Raw genomic sequence first — 18,387 nt, forward strand, 5'->3', positions numbered from 1 at the left:
GGGTTGGACCGCCGGTGCGGCACCCGGGCTGGTCCTCCCGAGGTCCGTGGAGCCCCGGGCGGGACCCTCGGAGGTCTACAGGACGGTGGGGTTCCCGGGGCCGGGGCCGGGACATGGCCGGCACCCGGGCTGGGCTTCGCGAGGTCGTTGGGAGCCGGCTCTCTGGAACAAGCAGCAGCAGCTTCCCTATATATCCGGCGGAGGGTGCCTGACGTCCCTGGCGAACCGGGACGGAGTTCCACGTCACCACCGGGAAAATCCGGCAAGGCATGCCGACTTCGATGGAGCGAGGGTCGGATGCGGCCGGCAAATCCGACCTCATAGACTTCCAGGGTTTTCCAAGCAACTTGGCCTGCCGCAAACAGGGACTTAGAGCGACGGCGCGAGACGGCCGCGAGTAGCTTTCGCGGCCGGGAACCGGGACTTTGGGCACAAAACAGCGCGGGTACATAGGCAGTGGACCCCCCAGCATACAATATATACACTTCTAGCTATATCTCGACATCTACAGCTATATAGATATAGATATAGATATAGATACAGATACATATACATATATATATACACATATATATATACACATATATATATATATATATACATATATATATATATATATATACATATATATATATATATATATACATATATATATATATATATACACATATATATATATATATACATATATACACATATATATATACATATATATATATATATATATACATTTTTATATATATACATATATACATATATATATACATATATATATATATATACATATATATACATATATATATATATATACATATATATACATATATATATATATATATATACATATAGAGATATCTATCTATATCTATCTATCTATCTATCTATCTATCTATCTATCTATATCTATATCTATATAGCTACATCTATATACACGTCTATATCTATACATCTACATCCCTACATCTACGGCTCCATGCCCACAGCTCTATAGACATATCTATACATCCACCCCATCGACTTCCAGGGTTTTCCAAGCAACTTGGCCTGCCGGAAACGGGGACTTAGAGCGAAAACGCCGGACGGCCGCGAGCAACTACCGGGGCGGGTAGGACCGCCGGTGCGGCACACGGGCTGGGCACCCCGAGGTCCGGGGAGCCCCTGGCGGGACCCTCGGGGGTCTGCCCCATGGTGGTCTTCCCGGGACCCGGCCCGGGACTTGGGCGGGTTGGACCGCCGGTGCTGCACCCGGGCTGGGCACCCCGAGGTCCGGGGAGCCCCTGGCGGGACCCTCGGGGGTCTGCCTTAGGTGCTCTTCCCGGGACCCGGCCCGGGACTTGGGCGGGTTGGACCGCCGGTGCTGCACCCGGGCTGGGCACCCCGAGGTCCGGGGAGCCCCTGGCGGGACCCTCGGGGGTCTGCCCCATGGTGCTCTTCCCGGGACCCGGCCCGGGACTTGGGCGGGTTGGACCGCCGGTGCGGCACCCGGGCTGGTCCTCCCGAGGTCCGGGGAGCCCCTGGCGGGACCCTCGGGGGTCTGCCCCATGGTGCTCTTCCCGGGACCCGGCCCGGGACTTGGGCGGGTTGGACCGCCGGTGCGGCACCCGGGCTGGGCACCCCGAGGTCCGGGGAGCCCCTGGCGGGACCCTCGGGGGTCTGCCCCATGGTGGTGTTCCCGGGACCCGGCCCGGGACTTGGGCGGGTTGGACCGCCGTTGCTGCACCCGGGCTGGGCACCCCGAGGTCCGGGGAGCCCCTGGCGGGACCCTCGGGGGTCTGCCCCCTGGTGCTCTTCCCGGGACCCGGCCCGGGACTTGGGCGGGTTGGACCGCCGGTGCGGCACCCGGGCTGGTCCTCCCGAGGTCCGTGGAGCCCCTGGCGGGACCCTCGGGGGTCTGCCCCCTGGTGCTCTTCCCGGGACCCGGCCCGGGACTTGGGCGGGTTGGACCGCCGGTGCGGCACCCGGGCTGGTCCTCCCGAGGTCCGGGGAGCCCCTGGCGGGACCCTCGGGGGTCTGCCCCCTGGTGCTCTTCCCGGGACCCGGCCCGGGACTTGGGCGGGTTGGACCGCCGGTGCGGCACCCGGGCTGGTCCTCCCGAGGTCCGGGGAGCCCCTGGCGGGACCCTCGGGGGTCTGCCCCATGGTGCTCTTCCCGGGACCCGGCCCGGGACTTGGGCGGGTTGGACCGCCGGTGCGGCACCCGGGCTGGTCCTCCCGAGGTCCGGGGAGCCCCTGGCGGGACCCTCGGGGGTCTGCCCCATGGTGCTCTTCCCGGGACCCGGCCCGGGACTTGGGCGGGTTGGACCGCCTGTGCGGCACCCGGGCTGGTCCTCCCGAGGTCCGGGGAGCCCCTGGCGGGACCCTCGGGGGTCTGCCCCATGGTGGTGTTCCCGGGACCCGGCCCGGGACTTGGGCGGGTTGGACCGCCGGTGCGGCACCCGGGCTGGTCCTCCCGAGGTCCGGGGAGCCCCTGGCGGGACCCTCGGGGGTCTGCCCCATGGTGGTGTTCCCGGGACCCGTCCCGGGACTTGGGCGGGTTGGACCGCCGGTGCGGCACCCGGGCTGGGCACCCCGAGGTCCTGGGAGCCCCTGGCGGGACCCTCGGGGGTCTGCCCCATGGTGGTGTTCCCGGGACCCGGCCCGGGACTTGGGCGGGTTGGACCGCCGGTGCTGCACCCGTGCTGAGCACCCCGAGGTCCGGGGAGCCCCTGGCGGGACCCTCGGGGCTCTGCCTTAGGTGCTCTTCCCGGGACCCGGCCCGGGACTTGGGCGGGTTGGACCGCCGGTGCTGCACCCGGGCTGGGCACCCCGAGGTCCGGGGAGCCCCTGGCGGGACCCTCGGGGGTCTGCCCCAAGGTAGTGTTCTCGGGACACGGCCCGGGACTTGGGCGGGTTGGACCGCCGGTGCGGCACCCGGGCTGGTCCTCCCGAGGTCCGTGGAGCCCCTGGCGGGACCCTCGGGGGTCTGCCCCAAGGTGGTGTTCCCGGGACACGGCCCGGGACATGGGCGGGTTGGACCGCCGGTGCGGCACCCGGGCTGGTCCTCCCGAGGTCCGTGGAGCCCCGGGCGGGACCCTCGGAGGTCTACAGGACGGTGGGGTTCCCGGGGCCGGGGCCGGGGCCGGGACATGGCCGGCACCCGGGCTGGGCTTCGCGAGGTCGTTGGGAGCCGGCTCTCTGGAACAAGCAGCAGCAGCTTCCCTATATATCCGGCGGAGGGTGCCTGACGTCCCTGGCGAACCGGGACGGAGTTCCACGTCACCACCGGGAAAATCCGGCAAGGCATGCCGACTTCGATGGAGCGAGGGTCGGATGCGGCCGGCAAATCCGACCTCATTGACTTCCAGGGTTTCTCAAGCAACTTGACCTGCCAAAAACGGGGACTTAGAGCAAAACTGCCGGCCGGCCGCGATCAACTTAGGCGGCCGGGAACGGGCACTTTGGGCACATCGACATCTACAGGACACCTAAATGGATAAATCTGGATGGAATTTTCTGTCTTTTTACCTAATTTTGTGAGGATTCAGAGGGAAAATGAAAAAAACACAGATTTTTTTTTCTAATTCTTGCTACTTTTTACTAAATTTCTAATTCTAAATTTTCAGCTAATCATCCAACTATGGTATCAAAAGAAAGCTCTATCTCTCCTTGAAAAAACAATATATAGTTTATATGGGTACACTATTCACAGTAAAAGAGAATCATCGCTGAACCGACATAGCGCAAAAATGGCAAAATTTCTCCGGGATTGAAGGGGTTAATACACTTCTGCTTTTAGAGTTGCTTACTGTCCTTACCATTTATTAGACATATACTTTAAACGTTAAAGTTGGAAGCATGAGTTAGATGTTAATGTAACCCTTTACCTAATGTATCAGTTTGTCGTCTGTCAATTTAAGTTTTCTTGTACCCTGTAAATATGTATACTGCAAGAAGCGCTGCATAAATTGTTGGTGCAATATAAATAAAGGACAATAACAATGTACCTCTGGGGGAGATGAAACAGAGAGTTTCCTGGCTATGTAAGGGGTCAGCATTCCAGCTAAACTTTTCCGTATGGCTGGATTTTCAGGCGTCTCATGGTCTCCAGATAAATAACCACCCAGTCGGCTCAGGGCAAGAAGGCTCAACTTGGCAAGGGTGTTAGCAACTTCCTATTGAATAGGAAAAAACATTTTAATTGCAACCAATCAAAACCAACAAATCTAATGCTAAAATGCAGGATAAACATTCTAAAGTCTGTGAACAAAAAATAGTAGTATTAGAATATTTAAGACTTCAGTGCAAGTACTACAATACACTATGAAACTAGCATAGCAGTAGAAGTAACACATTACTCCTTTATAAGAAAACACTTTCAACTTAAAAAAAAAAGCTTAGTTTTAGATTTTAATATACAGTTCTTGGTACATATGATAAGGCTGTGAGTGCAGTGGGTGGTTTAAAAGTACCTGTTGATTAGTGTCTTCATTCTTTTGAATTCCACTTTCCTCTAGTGTAAAATCATAGTTGAAAGGGTAGACCAGCAAATGCCACAAAATCCCTGCTTGAAACAAGTGTGTCTGTAACCAGTAATCCACCGCAAAGGAGCTGACGCATTCCACTGCCAGGGCAGCCAACCTTTGGACCTTCTAAAAAAAAACAAAACAGAAATATAACCCTGTTTTAACAATATTTAGATTTTAGCTTTGAAATATTATTTTTTTATGATGGACTATATTAAAAACAAATTTATACTAAGTGGGCATAGACATAGGGGGTTATTCTTACAGGTGCACCATATGCAAAGCCTAAACCAATCTTACATATAAACAGAACTACCATTTCATACACAGGATGTGCCACATAGTGTTTTTTTTGCTCATTTTCATTTACAGATATTTTATCAGATGCAACCCAGCTTATTATATTCTTATTTTGTTTTCCATTACTCCTGATGTATAGGAGGCACCAATCTTACTATAATATTGCAAGCAGTAACAAGCAGCCGTACCTTGCCATAATAAAGAACTCTGCAGAGGTCTTTAATGATATTGGGCATCTCTGTAATCTTCTCCCTGCAATCTTCAAACTGAGCCGCAACACTGTAGCACTTACATATATACCCACATACCTGTAAAGAAGTGAGGTCAGATAAACAGAAACGTGAAATTTAACATCTAAATTCGATATTTAACACAGGGTTATTTGAGAAACAGAATAGCATCGCTTTGGGTTGTAATATTAGTTATGAGTAGACACAAAGTGGTCACATGAATTCATATGTTTTGGAGGGTCATTAACATTAACTTTACTAAAGTGAAACAGTTGGTTCTCACTCAGAACTTCTTTTCCCTGCCGGCCCCTGGTGTTACTAGTAGATAGGCTCCTTCTCCATTCCTTAGATAGGGCAGGACTCACAGAGCTCACCCCCAGTCCTCCCATGACTAAGGCCGTCTGTCACGAAAGTGATTGTCTAGAAAAAGAAATGCAACGCTCCCAATGCCGCTGGTCCACCTAAACCCCTCTCCACCACGGCAGAAGAGAGAGAACCACAGACCCCACAGGGCCCAAGTAAGACACCAGGCCAGACAGGGGCTAAAAGTGCAGAGGATATCCCCTGACCAAGGGGGCTTAGCCCAGGGAATCACCCGAGAGCCAAAAGAAAGTAGCGAAGAGGGCGATGAGTCCTCCCTACCTAGAGTAGGCAGGAGAAAAAACTGGGGTTGTTCTAGAAGGGAGGGGATAGAGCCCTATATAAGGTACGGAGGAGAAGCCTATCTACTAGTGTCACCAGGGACCGGAGGGAAATATTACATTTTAAAATCTATAATATTTTGCAGTGTTTCTAAATTATATGCTTGTGTCCATGTGATAATGTCTATGCTGTGCCACATTGGTATGTTTAGGGTGTAACGCTCAATGTTCCTGTGTTCATCTGAGGAGACTGTGGGATATTTTAACCTATAACCTAACAATATACAAAAGCAAAGTGTCACATGTATCTATCATGTTTCAAAGCGGAAGCTATTCGTGTCACCTGTACTGTTAACGAAAGCTTTCCACATTTCAAATATAGCACTGTTGGTGGGAAATAACTTATGGGTGATGATAGCACCACTAATGTAAGAGGATTTATATTCCAAAATACAGCTGGTAAGATACCTGTACAAACATGTCTTCTGGTTTACTTGACCATGTTAATACTGAAACACAACGAGAGAAGGCCTCTTGCAGCACCTGAAACAGAGAATCCGGAAAATCCACTCTAAAAGACTTAAAAAATCAGCATTTTGTAAATAAAGACCCTCAACAGAGAATGTCATGTTGTTACTAAACCACCCTAAAGGCAACCAGAATCAGTAGACCAATAAGTGAATTTTTCATAAAATAGGTTATTTGTGCTCACCAATACCAAAACAACTAAGATTAAAACAAATGGTTCCAGTTAGCATTATACGTTCGAAACTTTCAATAGCGTGAAATGTACCAATGAAGGGGTAAACAGGAATGACTAAAACAAGTAAACATGTAATTTACAGTAATTAACAATATTGTCTGTACCTCTATGCCATTCTCTCTTCTGAGTTCTTCTGCATTAAGTGCCGAGCAGTTGACTGTGTGAAATGCCAACTCAGTTGCAGCAGGCAGCAGAGACACCTTTGAGAAAAGTTGTTCATCAGATGTCTCCATGGTGATGGTCCTAATGAGCATGGGGTAGCCAGCATACTTGTAAGGCTGAAGGTCTTAAAAACAACAGTATACAGGTAAATTGAGAATTTTGTTTTCATTTTAAATCTAAGACGGGAGATGGCACCTCAGTCTGCAAACTTACATTTTTGCATATCCCAGGAACTACTAATGTAACTTAATCTGCAATTACTTTTTACGTCCCTTGTTAAAACCAAAACTATATCTAATCTCTAGCCGTACATTTTCTTTTATGTGGGATGGAAAGAAATCTGGAAACAGAATACCAGTACCAGAAATATATATATTATCTTCAAAGCTGTCTGACCGCAAATTAGAAAATAGTTTTCCAGCCTACTGTACTTTTTAGCTAACACAGAAGCCGAGTTTCCAAAACGATGACAATGGAGAAGATCAAAGGTTCTAAATAAATGTTGTAAATAAACACCCTCAACAGAGGCTCTATTAATTATATCTATGAAGATAAACCTGATTCAATTTACCTTCCTTGTGTCTTTTGAAAAGGATACTTTGGGTCTTCAAAATCAGGATTATATTTTCCGGATCTGGCCCATCTATGATCTTGGTAGATTTTGTGCACAAGAACTCGTATGCCTTATTGACTTTCTCAAACATATCCTACAAGATTGGAAAGGCAACAAGCTGTGGCATTATACATAGATAAATACACACACAGAAAATATATAATATGATTATATATTATATATAAATTGTACAGGGTTATTTTTTTACACAATGTAAAATCATAATATATTGAACAAGTTTGGTTAAAAATACATTTTGTACTGGCTCCAAGACATAATGGCATCGATGGTTGAGCAGTTGGCAAATACATCGACTATGATGGATATTTTATTTCTGTATTTATTATTCTGGATAATGGAATCATTACCAAAGCAGAACCTTTCCAAAGTACAATATGTTTATTTTTTTCCAAATACATACCCTCCCTTCTGGGTTCTTGTCTGGGTGATATTTTTGGGCAAGTCTGAAATAAGCTTTTCTGATCTTACTCTCATCATGCCTTAAAAATAACAAAATACGCATGGTATAATTGCCATTTGCAGAAGCACAATATTCTAGCTATTTTGTACTGTGGTAAGCACATAACAGAAAGATACATTAAACTGATTCAGTCATATAGAAATTTCAGGATTCTAGTATTTAATTGCTGGCCTAACATTAGACAGGTAATGGTAGCACAACATATCAACAAAATAAAAACCAGACAGGATTGTCAGGAGGAAATATAAAACATGTAAAAAGGATAAATATTTAATATGCTAACCTACAAGATACAACACATTAAAACAAATAGAACTGTTGTGTCAGGTCAGTGCTCTCTAAGATCATGTGAAAGTTATAGAGGGCACATTTTCAGGAAAAAATACTTGGGGGTGTCTAACATACAATAAAGAGTTTTACTTACTGGCCCTGGCCTTTAGGAAGCCCAAGGACTTCATAGGCATCATCAACAGACATGGTTGGAGGCTTTTTCTCTACCTCCTTTTTCCATGAATCAAGAGTATCCTTCAAGAGTTTCACCTGAAATGACAAAACACCTGTTTTAGACACTTTTTAATACAATGAAAAATTATATAGGAAAGTTCTAGAGCAAAGTACATTTAGACTATTAGATCTCAAAGATCCAGAGTTTTTGACAATCTGTTTAGGGGTTGGGACATGGGCGTAGGAACCGGGGGGGGCGATAATTAAGAAATCCCCCCCCCAGGGCCCCCCAATAGAAACGCCGCAAATGCGGCCCGCGAGACCTCGAGGTGCGGCCCGTGTAATATCGGCAACCAGGGCAACCGATCTTACGCGGTCCGCACCTCGATCCCTGCTACAACAAGAGCCCTGTTACTTACCTGTGGGAGGGTCTTCTGTACTGCACAGAGGAAGCGGAACCCAGCAGAGTTTACGTGACATCACATCCTGCTTCCTCTGTGCAGTACCAGAGAACGCAGAGGGAGGCCGCCTCACCCCTGCTGAAGTCTGTGAGCGGCATCGAGGAGCTGCAGTGTAGGTAAGGGGGTGGGGAGGCTGTTTGAATCAGTATGCGTGATTGAGGGAATGAATCTGTGAATGAATGAGTATATGAATGAATGAGTGTGTGTGTGTGTGTGATAGCATGGATGTGTAAGTACTGGAACCTAGGCATGATGGGACTGTGATTGCTGTTAGCAATCACACTCCTATCATGCCAAGTCAGCCAGTACATGCTGAAACCTAGCTAGCTGTCCCCCTTGTGTATTGATGCTGCCAGCAGTATGGGGTCTGCATATCACTTACAGCCACCCTGTACCAGCATGCACTGGCTGACCTGACATGATAGGAGTGTGATTGCTAACAGCAATCACAGTCCCATCATGCCTAGGTTCCAGCATTTACCGGTTGGATGTGTAAGTGCTGGAACCTAGGCATGATGGGACTGTGATTGCTGTTAGCAATCGCACTCCTATCATGCCAAGTCAGCCAGTACAGGCTGAAACCTAGCTAGCTGCCCCCCTTGTGTATTGATGCTGCCAGCAATATGGGGTCTGCACATCACTTACAGACACCCTGTACCAGCATGTACTGGATGCCTGGGTATGATAGGATTGTGATTGCTGTTAGCAATCACACTCCTATCATGCCAAGTCATATTGCTAATTTGTTTTGTCCAATTGTGGTGTGTTGCCTACTTTTATTAAAAATGTGAGTTTTTATTATTATTTTTAAAGGTGGGGGGTCATTTTCGGTTTTGGCTAAGTGAACCGTGAATGTTTTGGTCCAGAATTTTCATTATGGTGCATCCTTAGAATAAATAGAACTATTTCATTTTTAATTATCCTGAGTCCTGATTTTGTAGTCACAAAACTTTCTAGGCCCAGAAATCAGTGAGAGGAAAAGTAAAGGTTGTGTATCATTAACTTTATTTTAATCTGCATATTTTATTAAAGGCCATATTTTCTCACAGTGAAAAATGAGTGCGGCCCGCGCACGTATACAATTCTGATGAAGTGGCCCACTGCAGAAAAAACTTGGACACCCCTGGGGTAGACAGTGAGAAGGGGGGTAGGGAGAGGGTCGCTAGTGTGAAGGGGGCGGTAAAGAGAGGGTAGCTAGAGAGAAGGGGGCGATAGAGAGAGGGTAGCTAGTGAGAAGGCAGGGTAGGGAGAGGGTTGCTAGTGAGAAAGGGGTAGGGAGAGGGTAGATGGTGAGAAGGGGGGGTAGGGAGAGTGTAGCTAGTGAGAAGGGGGGCGGTAGGGAGAGGGTAGCTAGTGAGAAAGGAGGGTAGGGAGAGGGTAGCTAGTGAGAAGGGAGGGTAGGGAGAGGGTGGCTAGTGAGAAGGGGGGGTAGGGAAAGTGTAGCTAGTGTGAAAGGGGCGGTAGGGAGAGGGTAGCTAGTGAGAAGGGGGCGATAGAGAGAGGGTAGCTAGTGAGAAGGGAGGGTAGGGAGAGGGTAGCTAGTGAGAAGGGGGGTAGGGAGAGGGTAGATAGTGTGAGAAGGGAGAGGGTAGATAGTAAGAAAGTGTGAGAGGGGGAGAGAGGGTAGATAGTCTGAGAAGGGGGAGAGGGGGTAGATAGTGTGAGAGATGGGGAGACAGTGGGGATCTGATGGGGGAAAATGCAGTCCCCCCAGATTTTTAGGGGTTCCTACGCCCATGGGTTGGGAACCAGTCAGACCAGGAATATATTGCGCAACATAAACACAGAATGATACACAAAGTTTTTACATTCCTGGGAGTTATCCATCCCTGTCCAGATACAGAATGTATACTGTTCATGAACTACTTAACAAGAAGTACATGGTCAGTATATAGAAGGTGATGATTATCACTATTTATCTTAGCTCGATGTAACAAAAACATCAAAGAAAAAGCTACATGAAACTGGTCTCTGCTTTTGACAATGAATAAACAGACATGTGCTAATAAAACAAATACAAGTTTTTTTAACTTGATAGCACTGCTAATTCATTTCAACAATATGAGTGAAATTTGTATTTTCGATTAAAGGCCCATGACTTACAGGATCCTTAATGGGCCAATCAGGAAAGCGGAGTGTGTCACAGAAGTGTTTCAGGTAGTAAATGTTACAGAACAGTTCATTCTCCAGTTGAGGATAATTGATAACTGGTATAGGACAATACTGATAAAGTGCTCTAGTGTTACTCTGAAGGCGAGGGCTGAAATCTGCCAAATGAGCAGCAATCTTCTCTATCATAAGACGTCTGCAAACAAGCATATAATTATACAATACCATACAGATTAGCAACAGACGTTAAAAAAAAAAAAAAATAAAAAAATGTGTGACTTAGGTGTTCTATAGCATTTCAAATAAATGGACGTGCTTAACTTAAGGTAAATCAAAAGGCCTCTTTGCGCGCAAAACATTATACGTTTCTATTGTTGTTATGTTTGTATCTGTGCATGTACACAGATATTCTGTATGACCCTATAGCAATGCACATTGCAAAATAATGCATAACGAAAGCAATGTTCAGTATCATATGTTTGAATATTCACAACACAGGCGGTTTGCAGAACAATAAATACTTTTTTGTTATATGCATACTCATATGTATAATTAAAGTAAAAAAAATAACCAATCAGTAAACTACACATAATTATATACAAACAAGCATCAAATATAATTAATAAGAAATCAATTTTATTTTTATGTTAAGGTAAAAACAAGAGAAAACACAAAGACAAGATACCTCATCTCACTGCTCCATATAGCTTCTGGGGTGTCAAACTCTCCAAGGAATATTTCAGAGAATTTTTCTGGTTCATAATTTTCCAGATAGCACACCATGGCTTCAGGAAGAATGTGGCCAAGAATGCTCCTCTGAAATATATCAGTTCCTTTGCTCTTTAAGAGAAAAAATGTTCAATGTTAAGTTAGTGGCATTTTTGGTTTCTCTCAGATACATGGTTTAAAACTGGAAAGAGACACACAGGACACACACATGGGCTTAGGAAACCCTAAAAAATGGAGGGGGTAGCATTTTTTCCCATCAGATCCCTCTTTCCTCACTATCCCCTACCCCACTTTCTCCCCATCTCTTTTTTTGCAAACAAGTACAATAATATATAACTTAAAACGCTGGTAAAATAATGTACATTTATTACATTAAATATAGGAAAAAAACAGCTAATATTTTTGTAAATATTGGACTCTAGGAAAGCATTTCCTTGGGCCCACCTCCAGGCTCCCTAGCATGCACTCACAACCTCCCTCCACTCCCACACCAAAAGAAAATATATGCCACACAGACTGCAGATTAGGGGTTGACTGTGAGTGTCAGTGCAGTCTTCCCTCCTTCTGACCCTACCGTGACTTTGTCCCCTCATTCACTAAGACACACCTCTCTTTTCCTTCCTCTCTGTAGTTCAGATATAGATCAAATAAACAAATCATGTAAGCAGCACTTGCATGTATAGAGCAACTGTAGAAGACATGCAAACCCTATATTTGCAGGTATACATAATGTATGGAAAAATAGCGTAGCAGGTATAGATCAACAGCATAACACACAAACCCAGCTTTGCATGTATAGATCAACTGAAAGTCTCATGTAAACTCAGCACTGAGGGTACAGATCAAACATGGGAACAGCACTGAAGGTATAGATCAAATAAACAACACATGGGAACAGCACTGAAGGTATAGATCAAATAAACAACACATGGAAACAGCATTGTAAGTATAAATCAACTGGAAATCACATGTAAACTCAGCATTAACGGTATAGATAAACCCCTTTAAATTAGAGGGATATATCACAGGTTGCACACCACAAAGGCCAGCCCTGGCGTCTACATTCCCCACATAGAACCTGACCAGCACCCGAATTACAGAAACAGATTACAGTCCAGAGTGAGCCAACTTTGTCCCCAAACAGCCCAGAGTGAGTCATCTTTGTCCCCAAACAGCCCGCTCTATGCCTTGTCCCATAAACACCCTGTCTGTGCCATCTTGGTCCCCAAGGCTCAAACACCCTGCTTGTGCCAGCTTTGCCTAAATCACATCCATGATACACATATCCATTAATGCATTCTCACAAATCATTCAAGCAATTCATCCACACATTAATTCACTCACTCAGTCACACAATTCATCTATTCATCTAAATGTTAATTCATTCTCTCTCATTCTCACTCTTTATTTCAATAATCTTACTACCCCCTTTCTTATTATCTACCCCCCTTTCTCACCATCTACCCCATCTCACTATCTACTCCCTTTCCCCCCCTTTTCAGCTCTTGCTGAAGTTCTGTGGTGGTAGCACAAGGCCTCCGTCTCGTTGCTCTGCTGTGGTGCGTGCGGTTTCACTGCTGAGTGCCGGAATATGACGCCGGCACCGAAACAGGCCTCACGCTCCCACTACCGCAGTCAGGGAAGCCCTAAGGCGGGTGGCGGCTTGAGCAGAGGAGACAGACAGAGGGGTGCCGAGTGGTTGCTGAAAACGTTTTCATGAGTGACCCCTCTCTCTCCTCCGCCTGGGTGCCGTACAGCGTTTAGATGGGGGGGGCAAGCTGCAGCTGCTTTATTTATTCATTATCAATAGCCCCTCATGATTTCCTGTGGGGGGGGTCTGTCCCCCCCGTCCCCTCGGTTACTATGCCCATAGACACACAGGTTGTTTTTTTTCCAAGGGAACTCACTAAGAGTGCTTGCAAGAAGATTACAGCACTGAAAGAAACCCATAATAATCCACTGCATAAAATGTTACAATTTCTTTCTACAGAAAAATAAAATATGAAATAAACAGATTTTAACAGGGACCAAAGTCTGGCATTCCCCGTCATAAAATTTAACATAGTTTTCTAATAAAATGTAGTTGTTTAATATGTTCTTACTTCTTCAGATCGAAATGCTTGTTTTGTGTGTGTATACTTCAGAAATCTACAAATAAAACAATATAAAAAAAGAAAAAATGGTTAAACAATGTACACTTTGTTACAATTTCTTTTGCTTTAGAATAGTAGGTGTTTAGTACTCCCCCCCCGAGATAATTACATTTCCAAACATTTAAATAAACTAGATAATTAAAAATTCTTGGGATGAAGACGACTATAACAGGACTATAAAATGTAGCCTTGGGGGTAAATATACCTACCAAAGCTTAAAGACTGGTTTGTTTTTAATTATTACATTCAGGTACATAATGTGAAATGCCTTAGCTATTTGTGGTAGAAATGCCATAGTATATTTTTTCCCAAACTAGATAAGAACATGACTTTAATAATAAAGAGTCTCCCTTTTGAAGGACACAAGAAAACAGCTCTTATTGTATATTGGAGGATGTTGGCCACCAATTTATATGGAAATGAAAATATAATAAATAAAAAAGTAATTTGTAGGACTTGGTGTTCATATTTTCGTTGATAAGCAACTGTGCAGTTATGTCATTATTGTGCTTGTTTATTGCACCTTCCCAAAATCCTGCTTTGTTTGCTTTCTAGATAAATTAAAAAGAGCAAAGCAAAGTTATTCCAGTTTTCACAAAAGTGGTAGTTATGCTCAGTTGCCCCTTACCTGGCTACAGGAAGAACGTTGGAGCCTGTGTACATCATAATGAAGAAAAACACTCCAGTAAGATAGAATCTAGGCAGCTGTGGGTTGTCTTGCATGATGTGATAGAGCAATATGGAAACTTTCTCAACCAAAATGGGATCAAATGTCAGCAGAAGCTAAGAAATGATTGTGGGGGGGACAAGCAAGAGAGTTAAACATAATTTTGATTATTTAAGTTGAAAACATCAGCCCCTAATCTACAACCACAACAGGTAAAAAAAAAAAATTGGGAGCATTTAATAACGAAAGTAGTAACGTACCTGTGTTATGTGAGGGAGGCAGGTGTTGTCAGTCAGCAGTCTCTTTATCTTGGGCAGTGGTCTAATAATGGCATTATCCTGATCCCTAGAAAAAATATTTACCTTTTAACCACAAATATTAAAATATAATAAACGGCAACTTGTGTTGTGGTGCACTTAATAGTTTAACAAAATAAATCTGAATGCTCCATACTGCAGACATGGATACTAACACCACCAGAAACACAAACATAAGAGGAAGCTTGTGAATTGCAGTACTATACTCCAGGAAAACAACATAATTTGTCTTGGAAAATTTGAGGCATACAGCTAACATATATATCATCCCATTATAGAGTCAGGGGAAAAAAACACAGTTAAAGCCTCAGCTGGAAAACAATAATTTAACTGTTTAGAAGATACAAATTATTGCAATTTTATGGTACCATAAATACTTCCTGTACCATATTAACCATAAAATATTTTATTTTTATTTATAATAGGTAGAGTATTTTGGCTGATATATATATATATATATATATATACACATATATAGATATACACACATACATACTGTGCTGGTATTTTTTATGCATCTTATATATAAATACCAGGCGTGTGGAACACTACTCATGCGGAAATGTCTCACATCTCGGATCACGTGTATGTTTTGTTACCTGCTGGGAAAGTATCCACACATGGTGATCAGCATATTCAGTATTAGGGTAGCAAGATCAGTCTCATTCAATACAGCTTGCCCAGTAGCCAACAAACACCACTTCAGCTGGGGTATAACTTGGAGAGGTCGCCAACCATCCATACCCTGGGCCCAGCAGCGTGTTTTGGGGCTCAAGGCTCCTTTGGTCCAGAATTCTTGCATCTATCAAAAAAATGATGTCTTAGAAGTTTACTGTATTTTCCATAAGGGGATGCTGTTATAGTCAAGATTACCTCAAAAATGAATTACTCCAATACCTAACAAATCAAAATTGTCTTCTCTTTTCTTGTAAGAGCAACCACTTTGCTGCAAACACACATTTTAAATTGCCACCTGATTAAAAAAAATAATTCCAACTCCACTACTGGGGAGGCAGATGTAATGTCAAGGGTAGAAATTACAAGTCTGAATATTTAAGAACAAAAATTTAAAGAAAGGAATCTGGATCTGCTTATAGTTTTTATCTCAGATATGATAATTCCTCTGACAATTTTGTCATACCTCATTCTTTATTGCACAACACATACATTCCAATGATGCCTTTAATAAAGATCACTGGAAGGCAATTTCTCATTTCAATGATACTTGCACATTTTCTGCTCCATGCATCATAACAAGTACAACAGTTCCATAAACACACACACACATCTCTAACATCCATGTGTATAAGCATGCATAGTTGTAGCAACTATGAACAGCATCTCATACACACATTATACGGGGATTGGGTGGTATTTCAGGGAGCCTACCTCAGTAAAGCTGTATGGTCCACTTCTTTCTTTGTCAGCATTACCAAAGTACCACTCTTTTTCACTTTCCCTCTTCATATCAGGTGATGCTTCAATGACATTGCTCTGTACAATGAAATAAAAAATACCTCTTGTGTGTTGGAAACTATGCTAGTCTGTCAGAATATAAACTTATATTTAAAAAGTGTTTTAAATATCTGCATGCTTAACAACCAAATAAGAACACAACATAATTGCAAGGGCCCATATTCTCATATTCTCGACCATACATAATAGAGGCATGTTGGTATTCATTATTGTATATAATAAACAATAACACACGGTACACAAATCTCACGCAATAAGAAAGAGCACAGTGGAATCCTGAGGCTACTTTGACACATTCACACGGCAATGGCCAACATACTTGTAGTGGAACTGTGGCTCGGCTGGTGTGAAGATGTGCCAGGGTCAGAAGATCAACCAGGATCCTGACACCATTCGAATCCATGACTTCCTTCACATTTTTCTAAGATGGACAAAATTCATTTATAAGGCGAAGAATACTTACAGATAAAGGGAAAGCATTTTGATATAGTGCATCAAAGGGTTATGAAAAACAGTTTCTAAATATATCTGGTTTGTTGTTTTTTTTTTTAAGCAGTTGCCACATTTTTAATGAATATTTGAGAGGCAAACCTGTGTCCATTTTCATATCTACGTCTAGAACATGTTAATCAGCTTGCGTCTGTCCTTTAGATCTCAGCTAGTGTAGAAACAAATTTACTCATGTGAGAAAAAAAGGTAAAAACCTACTCCTACTGGAGAAAGTTCAGAGAAGGGCCTAATAAAATGGTGAATGGGTTGCAGGATAAACATGATCAGGGAAGACTAAAGGAATCTCTAAATGTAGCTTGGAGGACAGAAGAAAGGGGGATGTCATATGAGAACTAAAATACATTCATTTAACTTCATTTCAAAGGAGGGGAAATATCAGAAAAAAGGTCATAATCTAAAACTAGAGGGTCAGAGGCTTAGACGTTTGACTTTACTAACAATGTGGTAGATGTTATAAGAGTATGGGAATCGGATAGTTGTATAATTATCCTGAATCTAATACGAGACCAATGACTGATTATGAATCGAGACTTTACAGGAGGAATACCGGGCAAACTCGATGGGCTGAATGGTACTTATCTGCTATCACATTCTATGTTTCTATGAACAGAAAGGATAAAGATAGGAAGAAAAAACATCTGCCATCTGTTTTGTTGTTTTGCACATTGAGTGTTTAATCGTAGGCTAGTCACCACTTATTAAAACTGCCCCAGAAGCAACAAGAACAGATTTATTTTTAGAGTATTTTTTTTAATTGCTGTTGAGTCATGTTTTTGTATAGATCATTGCCTTCCCCATTTTGAGAAGCAGAGTTCAATGTCATGACTTCTTTTGAAAACATACAATATTAATTATTATTGTTCCCCAACGGTCATTAATGTAGCTATTAACCACTGTTGATATTAAATGTGTTTTATTTATAAAGATATTTTAATGAGTTTAAAAGTGTCCTTCAAACATACATGTTTTGTAATACAGATAGAAAATGCAATTTAGATGCATAAACAACCTTATTAAGAATGAGTTTGTTCAGGAATAGGATGAGTCTGTCTCTCTCCAGCCTGTCTGTACACTGTCAGAAAAAAAAAGAAAAACAAAGTTAAAACTGACCAACATTGAAAACACCAACTATCTGTTTAGAGGTACTTAAAATTCAAACAATTTGCAATTCATTGGAGCTGTGGTATTCAAACTACGGTAAACGGACCCACAGCAGTCCCCAGGACAGTTGAATTATCTTCAAAATAAGGAGAGGTGTATTTTTAAAATGCAAGAAAATTGGAGCAGAAGAAAACCATTTAACCATTGTTTTGGTTTTATATTAGATACCAGTCTATGTAATTTAAATCAAAATAGTGTGCCATACTGCTCTCCTCCTCTTGCCTACCCATTGCTTACATATACACCACCCTGCTCCTGCCTACATGGATCACCTTTCACATTCACATGGCTTCCGTGATGTTCATAACTTCATACACCATGGATTGCCTATTTAGAACTTCCCTAAAATCTTTTACTGTTGGTAACAAAATCACACACCACAAAATCATCATACAAAATCTACAAGCCTCCATACCTCACTCTGTATGTTCAACAGCAGGGAACTGCATTCTTAAATGGGGTATGATCCAATGGCTGTGCAGCAATAGGACCTTATATTATGCATAATTATACTCTTGGACTAAGATTATTAGACTGGTCTAGCCAGCTAATCCCAGTCCTATATAGTGTAAATGGGCCTGCTGGGGAGACAAGAGATCTCCCTAAATTCAGCACACTGACAAGCATAACACCGGCAAGACCCCAGTTTGCTGCTGCAGGTCCAATTTC

The 18,387-nt window shown here is 43.7% G+C and overlaps 1 protein-coding gene across 1 annotated transcript in view; it reads right to left on the minus strand.

The window, feature by feature from the left end:
* Positions 1–18,387, minus strand: part of LOC149300706 (dnaJ homolog subfamily C member 13-like) — a 75,699-nt gene that overhangs the window by 24,472 nt on the left and 32,840 nt on the right. Inside the window, exons 24-40 of the mRNA XM_089484832.1 lie at positions 17,567–17,629; positions 16,367–16,468; positions 15,961–16,065; positions 15,171–15,373; positions 14,515–14,599; positions 14,216–14,370; positions 13,537–13,582; positions 11,391–11,545; positions 10,700–10,901; positions 8,116–8,231; positions 7,632–7,710; positions 7,169–7,304; positions 6,540–6,721; positions 6,141–6,215; positions 4,990–5,109; positions 4,448–4,627; positions 3,983–4,150 (exon numbers count right to left, since the gene is read on the minus strand). Of these exons, the coding sequence (XP_089340958.1) occupies positions 3,983–4,150; positions 4,448–4,627; positions 4,990–5,109; positions 6,141–6,215; positions 6,540–6,721; positions 7,169–7,304; positions 7,632–7,710; positions 8,116–8,231; positions 10,700–10,901; positions 11,391–11,545; positions 13,537–13,582; positions 14,216–14,370; positions 14,515–14,599; positions 15,171–15,373; positions 15,961–16,065; positions 16,367–16,468; positions 17,567–17,629 (2,172 nt within the window). The remainder of the gene's footprint in view (positions 1–3,982; positions 4,151–4,447; positions 4,628–4,989; positions 5,110–6,140; positions 6,216–6,539; positions 6,722–7,168; positions 7,305–7,631; positions 7,711–8,115; positions 8,232–10,699; positions 10,902–11,390; positions 11,546–13,536; positions 13,583–14,215; positions 14,371–14,514; positions 14,600–15,170; positions 15,374–15,960; positions 16,066–16,366; positions 16,469–17,566; positions 17,630–18,387) is intronic.

This window comes from Sceloporus occidentalis, unplaced genomic scaffold (genome assembly GCF_023333645.1).
Source record: "Sceloporus occidentalis isolate IW3139 unplaced genomic scaffold, rSceOcc1.0.p SCAF_23, whole genome shotgun sequence".
NCBI lineage: Eukaryota > Metazoa > Chordata > Lepidosauria > Squamata > Phrynosomatidae > Sceloporus > Sceloporus occidentalis.